Source organism: Cephus cinctus, unplaced genomic scaffold (genome assembly GCF_000341935.2).
Source record: "Cephus cinctus unplaced genomic scaffold, Ccin1 Ccin1_scaffold0189, whole genome shotgun sequence".
Taxonomy (NCBI): Eukaryota; Metazoa; Arthropoda; class Insecta; order Hymenoptera; family Cephidae; genus Cephus; species Cephus cinctus.
This window is the reverse complement of record NW_014332911.1, coordinates 120,578-135,185: the sequence shown is the minus strand read 5'-3', so window position 1 is coordinate 135,185 and position 14,608 is coordinate 120,578. Positions and strand designations below refer to the sequence as shown.

General features: G+C 45.1%; 4 protein-coding genes across 5 annotated transcripts in view; 1 reads left to right on the top strand and 3 right to left on the bottom strand.

Moving 5' to 3' along the window:
* LOC107264641 (serine/threonine-protein kinase/endoribonuclease IRE1) overlaps positions 1 to 2,844 on the bottom strand; it is a 7,849-nt gene extending 5,005 nt beyond the window's left edge. The window contains exons 1-6 of the mRNA XM_015733123.2: positions 2,276 to 2,844; positions 2,097 to 2,217; positions 1,966 to 2,008; positions 1,476 to 1,855; positions 1,157 to 1,376; positions 838 to 1,085 (exon numbers count right to left, since the gene is read on the bottom strand). Of these exons, the coding sequence (XP_015588609.1) occupies positions 838 to 1,085; positions 1,157 to 1,376; positions 1,476 to 1,855; positions 1,966 to 2,008; positions 2,097 to 2,217; positions 2,276 to 2,374 (1,111 nt within the window). The 5' untranslated portion in view covers positions 2,375 to 2,844. The remainder of the gene's footprint in view (positions 1 to 837; positions 1,086 to 1,156; positions 1,377 to 1,475; positions 1,856 to 1,965; positions 2,009 to 2,096; positions 2,218 to 2,275) is intronic.
* A 172-nt stretch (positions 2,845 to 3,016) lies between these two features.
* On the top strand, positions 3,017 to 8,118 carry LOC107264643 (testis-expressed protein 2). Its single transcript, XM_015733126.2, has 7 exons — positions 3,017 to 3,779; positions 3,977 to 5,246; positions 5,328 to 5,591; positions 5,862 to 6,030; positions 6,111 to 6,622; positions 6,690 to 6,762; positions 6,911 to 8,118. The coding sequence occupies exons 1-7, from the start codon at positions 3,731 to 3,733 to the stop codon at positions 7,235 to 7,237; spliced, it is 2,664 nt and encodes an 887-aa protein (XP_015588612.1). The 5' UTR covers positions 3,017 to 3,730; the 3' UTR covers positions 7,238 to 8,118.
* A 434-nt stretch (positions 8,119 to 8,552) lies between these two features.
* LOC107264645 (meteorin-like protein) lies at positions 8,553 to 11,526 on the bottom strand. Its single transcript, XM_015733129.2, has 3 exons — positions 10,830 to 11,526; positions 9,199 to 9,721; positions 8,553 to 9,090 (listed from the first exon to the last, which is right to left on the bottom strand). The coding sequence occupies exons 1-3, from the start codon at positions 11,012 to 11,014 to the stop codon at positions 8,878 to 8,880; spliced, it is 921 nt and encodes a 306-aa protein (XP_015588615.1). The 5' UTR covers positions 11,015 to 11,526; the 3' UTR covers positions 8,553 to 8,877.
* Positions 11,527 to 11,718: 192 nt separating this feature from the next.
* The window catches only part of LOC107264646, a 21,396-nt gene continuing 18,506 nt past the window's right edge, over positions 11,719 to 14,608 (bottom strand). For both annotated transcript variants that reach the window (XM_025081855.1, XM_025081856.1), the window contains one exon: positions 11,719 to 13,153. In XM_025081855.1, the coding sequence (XP_024937623.1) occupies positions 13,102 to 13,153 (52 nt within the window). In that variant the 3' untranslated portion in view covers positions 11,719 to 13,101. The remainder of the gene's footprint in view (positions 13,154 to 14,608) is intronic.

The following is a 14,608-nucleotide window of genomic DNA, read 5'->3' as shown; positions in this document are numbered from 1 at the left end:
CGTGACACCTCGGTCGGTGCCCCGAGACAGACTGCTTTGACAAAATAGTCAAATCCGAGAACTAATCATTCTGATTGGTCGAGAGCCTTTTAACCGATAATTTTTTTATTTCCTTCGAGTCGTCCCTTTAAACCAAATCGAGAGCGTTCCTCACCCGGGCTTCTGCCGGTCCGTGGAGACGTCTCCGTCGGGTACTCTCCTCTGCCGGGCAACTCGGTACGTCGAGACCATCTCCCCACGGCAGATTCGAGCACCTCGACCTCAACTAAACAATAACGACATCTCACGAGAGCCTTGACATAACTATACGAATCAACCCGAGAGCGTAGCTTCTGAGCAGGGTGGCGACCCGAAGGGAACCAGAAATCGAGAACGTTATCTGTATCGGTAACCGGAGCCGCCTTGGGACCGTGATTCGAAAAATCACGTCACAACACATATACGGAACAATGACGTCAAAAGCAAGGAAACACTTCTTAACATTGTTGCTTTAAAACCACCTCTCTTACACGGTAAGGAAACCGGGCTATCTGGATTTAAGTACTTAAGTTAATGTTGAATGAGAAACCGATCTATCGAATCTTCATGGTGGCCACCATTACGCCTGCTTCATTTTCCTACACTATTCTTTGAATTTTAATACTTGATACACTTGAGTGCAAATGACCTGTCCTCCGTGCCATGTATGGAAGACGACTGAACCAATAATGTATGAATTAATTGAAAACGCACGAAAAAAAATGATTTCAATCATTTTCTCGCTTCTGGCGTCATCGCTCCATGTATCTGTGTACATTAGAATAGCTGAACAGTAGTTTTAAAAGAAATTGACATTACCCAAGACGATGACACTCTTTTCCGGAAAAATACTTTGATAATCCTCTTCGGATGTTTTGATCCGAGCCAGAGGAATATGATCTGCAGGAAGAGGAACGGAATTGTCGTTATTCTGAGGATTAGGCATTGCCAACGGGCCCTCCAACAGAAGATGCCCAGATTTACTGGATATAGTAGCAGTTGACGCGTCCACCAATGATGGCAGAGCGTAGAGGCCGTGCCTGTGCTCTCCGACATAGAGTGTTGGGCTAAACACAGTATAGCAGTAGTACCTTAGCATGTTCAGAAATACCCTTTTAACTAATTCAGGATCACTTACAACAATTGAATATCGCTGGGTTTTGCCGCAAATCTCTTCAATAAATGGTCCAAAGTGCCTTCGGCCACGCTTGTGAACGGTACAGTAACGAGACCTTCCTTACTAACCGTATACGTCGCGATCACTGGACTACCTAAATCAAGTTCCCAAAGTACAGTGCCTAAACGGCGGTCAAGAGTCACAACTCTGCCCGTAGAGCTTGTGGTGAAGTGAACAAGTTCTGAAAAATAATGAAAATCAGTGAAATAAGTATATTGCAAAACATGCTTATTGTGTATAATCCTACAAAAGTTCATGCATTTGTTGGGATCGCACGGACCATAATTATCTGTTCTGTCTGGTTCCATTTTTGCAGCAGAATAATCGTAGAACGTAACATTCCACTTTCGATCTTTGTGTTTACTGTCGATCATGATGATGTTGTATTCGGTACGGCCAACGAATATCACATCTTGGGTATCGAGTGGACATGTACTATCTGCCGAATCGAAACCCATTAAACGTTCTCTCTCACCGGTTCGCGGGTCGACGCTGAACCAAGTATCAATTTTTCGACCGGTGTAAAGTATGCCGTCGCTACTTCGACAAGGACTACTAGCGACCAATTGTGGAATCGTGAAGGGAAGCTTCTTTAATGCTTCTGATTCCGTCCCAAAAAGGTAAAGTGAGCCGTCCTTCGGATCTGGTAGAAACATGGGCCTGTCAACATTTGATGATATAATTCTGATAACTCTTTAGATGCCGTATATGGAATATGTTTTAAATTCTCTTTCAGGGACAACTAGTATCCATTGACGAAAGAAACTTACATAGATGTTTCTGATAAATCCATAGGTACTTTAACAGCAGGTTCTGTAAATGAATTATATTGACAATACAAAGAAGGTAAAGTAGGTAAAAAAAACTTGTGCGAATGGCTTAATGTAACAGAAAGTATTACCATCATCCTGTCGCCATTGTATCTTTCCGTAACGCTGAGAGACACCAACAAATGAGCCACTGAGAGTAGAAAATACAAGGAGAACATCTTCCTGGTCAGGTATTAATCCTGTACTCCGATTCTGAGAAAGAGAAATTTAGTTCCTCACTGGGCAAGAGGCATGTATCAAAAAAACATACCTCTGGCGTTTTTTGTGCTGGTACACACTGGCATGTTATACCGATAAGTATACAGATTAGTGCCATACGGCATATTGCAAGGGGCGTAAACTTAGGCATGTTGTTGATCGTCGTCTTCGTCGTGGGGTAATCCGGAAGGCTAGGTTATGTGTGCCTCCCCTAAGTACGAAAACACTACACCGTAGCACCATAAGTTCCTCTCTCGAGCAATACGTATGGAGCATAAATTACGCGATGATACCTCAACGACCAAGAAAATCTGCGATAAACACGACTCTTTGTATCAAATCCCTCAAGCGCAAGAGCCGTACGCTAAATAGGAATTGCGTCATGTCGAGTTTCTTCCTGCTTAGTGTGATACACAACGCTTTTCACAGGTAAGGTTTCAATTGAGTTATCATCGAGTATCAAGTTATACTTCGAAGCTTCTGTCTTGAATATTCAATGATTTGTTCGTTCTTTCTGAAACACTTTGCTCGTCCAAATTGACAGAACTCAACAGATCCCCTGACCACTGTGTGCTCCTAATCGTGCAACATACGTATGCATGACATATTCGTGCGATCGTGTGGCTTTGAAGTCAGAATGAATAGAATGGAGGCGTATACGTTGCACGGAAGAACGGCTGTGGACGGCGGCGATAACAAGGATAGCGACAATGCCGATGATACCGACAATACCGACGTGACAAACGGGAGAAACCATTTCGTTCAGTCGATGCGGATCCCTTGACATAGATTAGTCAATATTGGGCAATATCCTAAATAACTCTTCATCGATTTTTTAGGCTTAGATTATTTGTCGGCTGCAATATTTAAGAACTTGGTATGTTCATCGAGATTCCAAAAGATCGATGGATCAACGCTTGTGTAACACGGTGCGCAAAACCGCGTGAGTCCTTAATTTGTTGGCGTATCGTGCAAGTAGTCTTTACTACGGCGCCGCAGTGATGACTGAACCGGAGTCGGACGTAGCCCGAATTTCCTGGATAAGAGAATCTACCGTCCGCGCATCTTTTACATAAGGCTAATTCATCTCCGTTATTCTCCTACGGTGCACATCACGTCTAGCAATCATTTCTAAAAACTAAAGTCTACAAATAACGAAGACTCACAGGTATACATTCTTGTGCAGCGAAGTTTACCTTTGTACTGCACGCCTAACCTTGGAGCGCAGTGTCGTGCAGCGCTAAAAACGGTGGAGGAACACGTTGGAAGAGAGGAATATCTGTTTACTCTCCTGAAACCGTGGAGAACTATGAGGCGAATGGAGAGGGTAACCGCGATCGTCGTTGACGTCGACACTTCAACTGAGAGACTGACTGCATGGGCTCCCACAGTATCACTTCAGTAGATAGTTATCTCTTCGTATTCGAGAATAATTTAGGAATATCGTGATTAAATACAATGAAGACGTAACTTGCGAGTTACTTAGGAACAGGCTGCAGCAGGAATCATGACTTCAAAGCATAGTCCTGCTAAAGTTACATTGGGTATGACCAAGGGTAAGAACGTTGATATTTATTAGAACATGTACAGCATCCATAGAGTCCTATATCTCAATTGAGGGCTAAACTGCAAAATACGACTCCTTGAAATTATCTGTGAATGGTTTAGTTTTTTTTTTTAAATGTAGTTCCTCGAGGAGTCATATTTTGCAGTTTCAGCTCTGTTGAGAGAATCATCTTTTATTTGTTTACAGGTAAACCACTTGCCATATCCGTCCCAGCCTTTCGTTACCATGCTAGTGATGATGAGTTGGAAGAGTTTTTTCCAAGTACAGATGAGGAGGAGGCATTTACTTCCAAGTCGAACAAGCTTTCTCCAAAGTCTAGTCCCAGCAAAAGTGTTGGAACCAAAGTTGATTGCAATGAAGTTCCTGAAGGTGGACTGGAAAGACGATCCACAAGTATGGATGGAAACTTATCTGAAGGTACACCACCATCCGATCCATGGAAAGTACTTTCAGAAATTAAGGGAAAGATTACAAAAACCTTCGAAGAGAAACTTTCTGAAATAAAAAGCGATCGAAGGAAGGGAAAAAGTAGGAGCAGAGACAATTCAAGCATTAGTGATTCCGAAGGCCCGGGCGACGTCACGCCTACTGAAGACAATGCATTTGAAAAATTGGAAAAGGATTGTTCACCGGTGGTGCGTCGTCGGGGTCGTGCTTCCTCTACTTCTGGCGCTTCCTCCAGATTCGCCGGATTTTCTCGTATCAAGACCGGTTTAAAGGCAAAGAACTCCGAGGAGGTCAGTGTCGAAAGTGGAATTGAAGCCGCCGAACTTGCCGAAGAGGATCCGTCCAAGACGAATAGTACCACCGTAGTGGACGAAAGGGATAGAACCATCCCGAAGATCGTTCGTGAAGAAGAAAGGGCAAGAATCCCGACAGTTGTTAAATCCATGAGATTATTAGCTCACAACGAAGAATCCTCTGGAACGATTGGCTCGACTTTTGAGCAACCATTTTCTTATCTCAAAACTCAAATTGTCTATCGTTTATTCGTTTTAATGATCGTCCTCTGGTGTTCTTATTACGTGATGCCGTTGCCCGGATACCTCAGGGGCCTCGTTGCAGGAATATGTGCGACAGTGACAATCCAAAATATTATTAATTGTATTATGAAAATACTGACGACACCGCAGGAGCCACCAGTTGACGTTATGTCCTCTGTTCCCGTCCTGGAGATACCTGCCGCAGAAGAGCATGCAGTAGTTGAACGATACGAAGGCTGGATGAACGAGCTTCCTTACCGTTATGATCCTGACAATTATCACGTTGCTCGCACAAAACCGGTATTCTTTCGATTGGAGAGCAACGTGTTGCGCGTTATGGAAACAAGGACTAGGATACCAAAGCGAGCCATTTGGGACGAGCCCAAGCATAAGGCCAAATTCGTTCGAAGAAGAGCGTACTCTTTGACTGGTGCGAAAGTCGAGCTGCTTCCTGGGGGCCTCATCAGAAGACGGTAAGAGGTGTTTATTGTAATATAAATCAAGAAGTTCTCTAGACCATAAAATTAATACTTTGAAAAATTATTATTCCTCAGGAGATGGAGTAAAAAGTATCCTATTTGCATTACTCTCCAAGAGAATGTAATTATTGAGACGATTACCTTAAAAGGTTCATCCGATGACGAGGCACGACAGTTAGAGACCGACAATGAGAAGCCCACCGTCGAGGAAGAAGAGACTGACGAAGATCTGTCCCAGTCACGCGACACCAAGGACGTCTTCGAGGATTGCAATGAAGATATGAATGAGCAGTGCAGATTATTCGTATTTGCCAGAACGGATCGGGAAAAGGAAGTTTGGTAATATATGACATACTATATCATGTAGTCGGTCTACGAGATCACAAATGACACGTGGTTTTTCATAATATCACGAAAACATTATTCAGCGCGAAAACATGCATATATGTATACCTTGTAATAAAAATTCTATGCGCAGGCCCGTGTCTCGCGTTAGAGGAGACTTTATTGTTTTCCTTTTGTCAAAAAGAAATACATTGAATTCGTAGATTAACAGCATATGCAGCTTTCTAAGTATTTTCTTCAAATGAGTTCATTTTGTCATGGCAGGTTCAGAAGACTGTTATCTGCTGCAAATTTAGCAAGTACACGAGACTCTGTATCCTCGACAAAGGATCCGCCGATATCAAATCAGAATCAGAACTTAACGTCGTCTTCTGCGCAACTTGACATAAATATTGAATTGAGCTACAGCACGTACATGGGTCGCTACATCGACGTACGTCAAGACGAATTAATAGATACGGATAATGTAAGCAGCATACGAGATGAAACGTAATTTTTATCTGTCCTTCACAGGCTCAAACTACGCCAATGACGGACACAGCGACATCTTTAGTCAATTCCGACGTGAACTGGATGAACGCGCTACTTGGTCGCATACTTTTCGACATGCACAAGTGCCCAGATATGATTAATCTCATTCAGGATAAAATACAGCGGAAGCTCTCGAACATCAAGTTGCCATACTTCATGGAGAGCTTGCTCGTTTCGGAGTTGGTTATAGGTCAGGGTGCGCCATTTATTCACAGAGCCTCAAAACCGACGATCGACGAAAAGGGTCTTTGGCTCGACTTGGACATCTCCTATGAGGGCTGCCTCACGATGAAGATAGAAACTAAATTGAATCTGTTAAAGTTAACAAGAGCCGGCTCTGTATCTGGCAATTCGACGGAAATACTCGCAGTAGAGAAACCAAAGCCGGCCAGGTCGCCGATGTTCGATAGCGATGTGGAGGACAGTCCGGAGACCTCGACCGAAGACGAGGATAGTACTCACTTGACAGCTGCAAATCCATCCAAAGAATCTACGTAAGTAGAATCTCAATTTCGCTAAAGCATCAAGTTTTGAAATCTGTCGCGTCATCAATTTTTGCAGCCCATCCCAATCGTCAAGTCGTAAATTTCTCAGTATGGTAGACAAGATTGCAGCCAACAAGTACTTTCAGCACGTGAGTATCGTGATTATGTCGCTTATTATTCCGAAACAACATACAACCGGGAATTCATAAACACGTTTTACCGATACGACGAGCGCGATCATCGGTTGTAATAACAACTTTGTGCTTAAATGCCTGTTAATCTTTCTCGATTTTTAAGGCCGCCGAGATATCCTACGTACGAAAGGCGATGGCGGGTGTCTCTAATACGGAAATCCGGCTGATGGTTAGTGTCTCAAGTATCGAGGGTTGTCTGGCATTGAACATACCGCCGTCACCCTCGGACAGGCTCTGGTACGGATTTCGCAACGTGCCAAAGATCAGTCTGACCGCAAAACCAGCTGTAGGCGAGAGGGCAGTGAATATCGGATACGTGACACATTGGATAGAAAAGAAATTGTTGAGAGAGTTTCAAAAAATCGTCGTGCTGCCTAATATGGACGATCTGGTAATACCTCTCTGTCCAAACTATCCCTACGACTCTTAATGAATCCATTTCTAAGTCTATTGGTCGAGCCTCGATACAGGATACACCAATGCGAATAACGAATACAACCGATGCATTTCAGAGAGATATTTTCTATTACGATAGATTGTGAATAAACGAATTCTAGTCTGTGGTGAACAGCGTGTTGGTAGACATTAATAGCGACAGTCATGATGTACGAAGAAGACAGGACCAATTTACGGATACTGCCAAGAAATATCGTGACTCGCTCGTCATTTAGAACGAAACGACAATGTGTCACCCATACGCTTAACAAGAAAATGATCATGAGAAGACCATCGTGGCTTCGATCTTTATTGCGGCTGTTGCTTTAATCGTTGAAGCCAAAAAGAAAGAACAAACGAAATGAACTGTTTTAAGCGTATACACGTGCATGAGTCGGTAATCAATTGCAATGGCTCTTGTGAATTTGAAATATTATTTTTTAACAAACTTCCCCATTCCAATTAGGGTTGTGACTTGTTATTGGAACTTTCGATACGATACAATGTTGTTGTCCTAGCTAGTTTATCTACGCATGATCTTCAAATGAGTAAATGTTGTGGCTTGCGTGACAAATCATAAACCAACAAGATGGCGTATGCGACGATTATACGCTGTACGACCTATAAGATAATACAATAAATAAAGAACAAAGTATCGCGTAGATTTGGTGGCAGGAAAATGAGGGGCAGCGTCTTTGCATGCATCCAAAGCACAAGAAAAAGGGAAGCAGCAACGAAAAGTAATAGAAAATAGAAAGAGAGTAGTTGTTTTTTACGGGTACGTGTTTCTTGGCTTCTCTGTACGTGTTTTCCATGTGTTTTTGTAATAAAAGAAATGGAAGCTGAAATAAAATATATATATATTTGTTGAGAGAATTTGGCAAGCTTTATTACCCCTTTCTGTAAATTTAAGAATTTCTTACGCTATTAAATTACACACGCACAATAAGGTGAATTACTTTCATATGAGAATGTAGATCTAAAAGATTGTCTAGACGCCCATGCAAGTGACTTACGAGTGATGGAGCGAGGTCTTTCGTACGACGGTAACGCAAAAAAATGGTTTCAAACCCTAGAAGGTTACGCGCGGGAAGCTGCTGGGGACAAAAGCCGTAAGAATTCTTGAAATCAGTCGGTGGGTCCGTGTCCCGCACTAGTATCAAAAAGAAAAAGGGAAGACAACGGCTTAAGCGGAGCGAGGACAGTAGAATGAAAGAAAAGGTCAGAGGATAAAGGGTGGACGGAGAGAAAAGAAAAGACTCTCGCCGATTAGATTAATAGCAGACTGTTAGTTCAATCGGTAGACTATGTTCTCTTGCTTCATTAGTTTATTTAATCGTCTACTCGTACCAACGATTCCTTTCATCATAAACCTCTTATAATACAATAATATCACAGTTCGGAGATCGGTATCCTTACAGCAATAGTACAACGTTATGTACAAGCAGAAACAAATATCCATATGTACATTCTCTTCTTTTTACACAGGGACATCCAAGGCTGATGCATCCTCCCAGCAAGCGTGTCACTCATGCCGGATCTCAGAGAATTGGGCAGATGCACTGTAGAGTTATCCCGAAGGTCACTTTACTTGCTCCTGCCTTTCTTTTGCTACCTTCTACCCGATTGATCGGCCTAACTCTTGAGGACGCAGGGCGCCGTCTCGAGTTCCCTCACCGCTTCGGCCCAAGCTTCCAGCCTTGGCGCGCAGGCAAGTGTCAGGTCGCCCAGTCTCTTTCTCGCCATTATCACAAATTCACCCTGACCGTGACGGGCGTCACAGGTGCTCGGTACTCGCACGCGAACCACCTTCAGTCTACCGTAGTCGGCAGAATCTACTTCGTTGTCCTAAAAAAGAAAAGGGAAAAATACGTGTTTATTGGCATAGGGCTGTACATAAAAAAAAAAGAGACTAAGCAGTTGTAGATGATTTAGCGTAGGACTCATTAAAATCACCTCTGTCTCCTCGACCCGTCTGAGCGTCTTGGTGACCCTAAGCACCAGCTCGGCTGCCTCCAAATCCGGCATTCTTTCGACGGCACTGACGGTTCCTCTGGCGACTAAGTCGCTCTGACAGTAAGCCTTGGCCAGCTCCTCCTTCGTGCAGGGTCTACACTCGGCCTCCTCCTCGTCGGCTGGATGAGCGAACTCTAGGTCATACTGGAGTTTCACGTGGCCACGAGTCGAGGACGGTTCGTCAGCTTCCACATAGAGAGCAGCAATCTGTCCTCTGGAGTAGAAGCATCGATGTAGAGCCTCGTGTTTCCCATCGTCGGGTGCGTATACGGGCCGTAAGGTGCCTTTGGCCTCCAAGTAAACTCTGGCTGGTCCCGAGATCTTAACGCAGCCACGAAAACCAGCCACTGCGTTTCCGGCACCGGAGAGCACCACTCTAAGGGCTCCCCTGGGATAGCGCCAAGATACCGTTCCTCTGGAGCAGCGCAGATACACTGGACGCACACCGCGGCCACCGCCTCCACTGTAACATCACACCATTTGACAAGTGTTAGTTGGTCTTGCCGTCTGGTCATTCCCGTGGCTCACTGACAATCAGTGATACGGACCATGGATCCGCCTTCCGCGAAGATCTGTTTTCTGATACTTAACGGCTCATCAATCTGTCAAGCGTGGGAGTTACGGTTTATTGTTCTAAGGCTACAATCTTTACAGCTACAGAATATAGTTTAAATCGTCTGCGTCTCTTTATCGGTGCGGTTGACTAGCGCCAACGTAGCTTGGAATGATATTTATTTTGAAAGAGTTACTAAGGGGAGCGCGACGAAGCTGGGCCGCTCCACCTCGAGTCGCAGAGGAAAACCGGTTTTTCGAGTCCTACGACTGGTTTATATTTCGATGCAGTCAGGCTTTTCTCACTCGGTTATTAATTTAACTTCCTCCGTCTCTTTTTCTTAACGGATATCACGGAGGATTCAATTGCACGAAACATCGTACGTACCTATCCGCCTAATCGATATTATTTTCCGTATTGATTCCGATTCAATCTGCAGTTTTTTCTTATTTCTCGCTAGCTTTTCTAGAGCGAACAAATCTCGTGACAGTGGCATCTCAGCAACATCAAATTTATATTGTGTACAACAGCCACGTGAGAATCAAGAAAATATGATAAATCTATGTAAAGTGGAACTTTGATAACTCGACTTTTACAAGTCAAAAACCTCTATAAGATTATGAATCTTCGAATTTTCGAATGTTTCACTTTTATAACTTGTAATCCCCGATAGATCTAAATTACGATAATTGGAAGCATATTTCGTTTCTCTTGAGATTCGAGTTATCGAAGATCCACACTGCGCTAAGTTCCGTTACTTCCAAATCGACACGCGCTCTCCTTCCTTTTCATCGCAATCAGCAAATTCCAGTGCAATTCGACAACGTGGAACTCGCATTTACGCCTGACGGTCTTATAAGATACATTTAAATATCTGGACTTGTATGATTTGTCTTTCTACAGCGATCGTTAAAGAGTAGAGTAGCGCAGATTTCACGTCACGTTCATTTTCAATGGAGCCGCACGGCATAAATTGTACAAAAGATTGAGAGAAAAAAGTAGTTTGTGCGTGACTAACCTTCCGGTCCAGTCGCATTGGTCAGCGGGAGGAATGGACGATGGATGGGAGTGTGCTGGGGCAGCCGACGTCGTGGTAGCCAAAAGAATAATAAGAAGCGAAGAGGCCGCGAGGAAGATCAAAGCGGACGGTCGCCGCCGCTTCCTTCTGCACCACCAGGATCGACTCCACGAGACGTGCCTCATTTTCTTTACAAAGGATTTCTGCCTACTGGATTTCTCTCACTTTCAGCAATATATCCTTCTTGATTCCTGAGGGATATGTCCCTGTGGGGTCGTGTCTTGGATCCTGCGCTGGTCACACCTAAAACCTTTTAATTCTCCATCGCACGGCACTTTCTACCTCTGTAGCTCTCGAGGATTTCTTCATTAAAAATCCATCGTTGCTCAAAATCCTTGAGGTTGCGCTCGAAGACCTTTTGCCTTTAACGTGCTTCTATTTTACGAAGATACTATTCACTCCCAGGATTCTGAATAATTCCTTTCTTACTGTACAATACGATACAATACACGATACACGTTATCACTCTCTAAATTCACCGACACTGCGTCGTTGTCATCGGGAGCATAGTCCCATTCATTTTACTACGTGCTAAATCTATCAAAATTTCTTTCAGACGCAGGACTAAAAAACTCCCGTTTCGACATGACGATCCTAACCGAACTGAGCGAGAACCGAAACTGAGAGGCCCCGCCAAGCGCGACTGGTTTCTCGGTCCTCGGAACCCTCGGCCGACTCTTCTGGCGGTGGTTTGTGGCGGTGTGGTGGTGGTGGTGGTAGTGGTGGTAGTGGTGGGGCGGGCCGAGGTAGCACCGATACTCGACACACACAATACCGAGCCTGACATATTCATGTGTGAGTCAGCGCCTTTACGGACAGAGCGACGCCAGCTCGTCCAGGCGCTTTATACATACTATATATTCTGTGCTGTCGTCTGGTACGTCACTGAGTATACTTCTCGTCTTCCCGGGATAGCTAGAGAACGACCGGTGGATGCGGACACGCTGCCGAATCACACAACTACTTGTTAGATTCGAGGGTATTTTAGAAAAATCCAAGAGAAATCTTCTCTATCGGCAAAAATCAGATCAAGTCCCAAGACGGTCGAGCTCGTCGTCTCTCAGATCCATCGTTTGTTCTCAGGATGCTCGAGAGGGACTCGACGACGTCGCTAGAGGCAGGATGCATTCCTCCCACACCGACGAGGGGAGGAGATGCTCAATGTCAGGGCGAAGCAACGAGTTGCCTCGTGGTGACTTGGCTCGGTGGTCATGGGCAACACGCACACTTTCGGTTGCTTTGGGACTCGCGGCGCGCAGGAAATATCTTTGCCCAGACTGCCAAGAATTACCTGTTGCTTGCCGTGCACGCTCCGGTCCGAGCCTCGTTAACGGCAAGTACAGCGAATGCTGCGAGTACTTGATGAACGATAAAGAATGCTTTAGACATAGCTGCATGATGGGTTTAGGAGGCAAAGACTTTCTTCGAACCGAGAAGACGCATTGTGAATTCTGAAATCGATCCCAAAGGGAAGTGTGCCGTCGAAAAGGACGTAATGTCTCTCCTCTTGGATCATGCGTCCTGTACGCATACACGAACCACATGCCGGAATGCGTCTATCATGGTTTTTTACTTTCTTCCCATGATATAGATTGTGTCTCGTACTAAGCCATATGGAGAACAGCGAGCCGCCTGTATCGTTATCGACCTGTTAGCTTCGGTCGAACTTGCATCTTGAGAACGTTACACCCTCTTAGCAATAGCAAAATGACACTTGGTAAACGTGTCGATATGATACCTAAAAAACTTTTCTGGAACTTGTGCAAGAAACTTTCGTCCTATTGACCTTTCCTCTGCAACTTAAAAAACACTACGTTTCATTAGAGATTAGCTCCGTAATCTGTTGTCAGAAAGAATTACAAGTTTTCTACGGCGGCTATACAAGTGCTAGTGCGACAGAGATAGACTTATGGGCACTTGCGCAAAACAAAATGAAACGTATGTGCTTCAGTGTACCGATGGCCCAAATCGGCTGGACGCGTTCGCCGAATGTATCCTTTCAATTCAATGCCACTTTCCACGTTTTTTTATTATATTTTTTACAAACACTATACATATGCATACTATGTTCTTGAAATACGAAAAATTTCCAACATTTCCCAAAGGGATTCGAATAGAATATTTAGTGATTCGAGAAAGGTGCTAGTGCCCAAAACACGTAATCAAACACGACCGATGGAAATAACGTTGATTTTGAACGAGATTGGAATGGTCAGGCTGTTTTGCCGATCAACTCTACAAGCATCCTCACCAGACATTTTCGCCTAGATAGAAAAAAAACTATTTAAAGGAATGATTCATCTTTCGGGATAAGAATGATTCGCTGGTGATTGGGGCTCGCGCACGAGACAACGTCAAACGAGCGGGATTTATGCGGTAATTCATTGTGTGGTGGCCTTTAACGACGCCACTTGACCCAAAGATGGCTGACGTCAGTCAGTGGCAAGACTGGCAAGCAAACGATGTGTCGCTCGCTAGAGATACGCAGGGAATTGACTGGGATGCGAGCGCAGGGTAATTGGACTAAATTATCCTCGGCGAAGCACGCGTTGCACTCGGCTCGCGACGGGCGCGCTTAAAAAAAAAGTAATAAACTTTTTGCATGACAATGCGATAGATGCGTGCAGCAGTAAATCACTACGACAATGTCAAATAGCACGGGGGAACTATTAGCAGCTGCAGCGCCTGTTCGTGTGTGTACACGTTCCGTAAATTTTTCATATTCACTGAAGATATCTCTATAATTATTAGTTGTATATCTTTTGCCTCGGTTTCATGCATTCGATACACGCGTGGCTCCTTCGCAGCCTACGGCAGCGCTGCCCGGTTGCCGACGTTGCCTGCCTGGCTGCCTGGCTGCCTGGCTGGCTGCTCTCGTCCTGCCTACGCACTCGACGACCCCCGCTCATTAAAGTAATCCTCGCAATTATGGAAAAATGCTGGCGCACCAGCCTTAACTGGGTCCCGTGTGTAACACCCGCGTGCTCCGCGAGGAAGGGATGCTGTCTACACGATGCTACTCCGTTGCGTCGCGCTTCGTTCATCCCACCGCCCACCCACGGGGAAAGCGCCGCGGCACGAGCTACGCGCGAGGACGCAGCCCGGGCCACTCGGCTTGCGTAACTATGAGGCACGTACCACCCGGGACTTATGTACTGTAACGTAATTCTTCTCCTTAACTTGACACCGATAGCGAAACATCCGAGAACGAACTATCTTCGAGAACCGACCTACGTTACCTTCGGCCGTCCACCCTTCGTTCGTGCATCCGCAAGCCAGGCGGCCGCCAGCCAAATGCACGGCCGCTCAGGCTGCTGGGTTGAGCTAGAGAGGGTCGGAGTGAGAGTCTGGCAAATAGTGCGAGAGACAGAGAGCGACGAATCGAGAACGCATCAGAACGAATCTTAACTATCTATCGAGATGCCTTCACCAATTAATAAATTGGGAGACTCACCGGAGCTGGTGCAGCTAATCCGTGGAGGCCGAGAACTGTATCCAAAGGACACTCTGGTGGACACTGCACTTAAGCACAGCACTACACCTCCGGAATACTCACAGGAATTCATAGAATTGCCTGGATATCGCGAGAACAACGCGAGAACCGTACGAATCGAGAACTTGCTATACCGTAGCGAAACACGGCAAGAAAAACTATCAACAGATAGCACGGGAGCGCGATGTCCCTCGTGACACCTCGGTCGGTGACCCGAGACAGACTG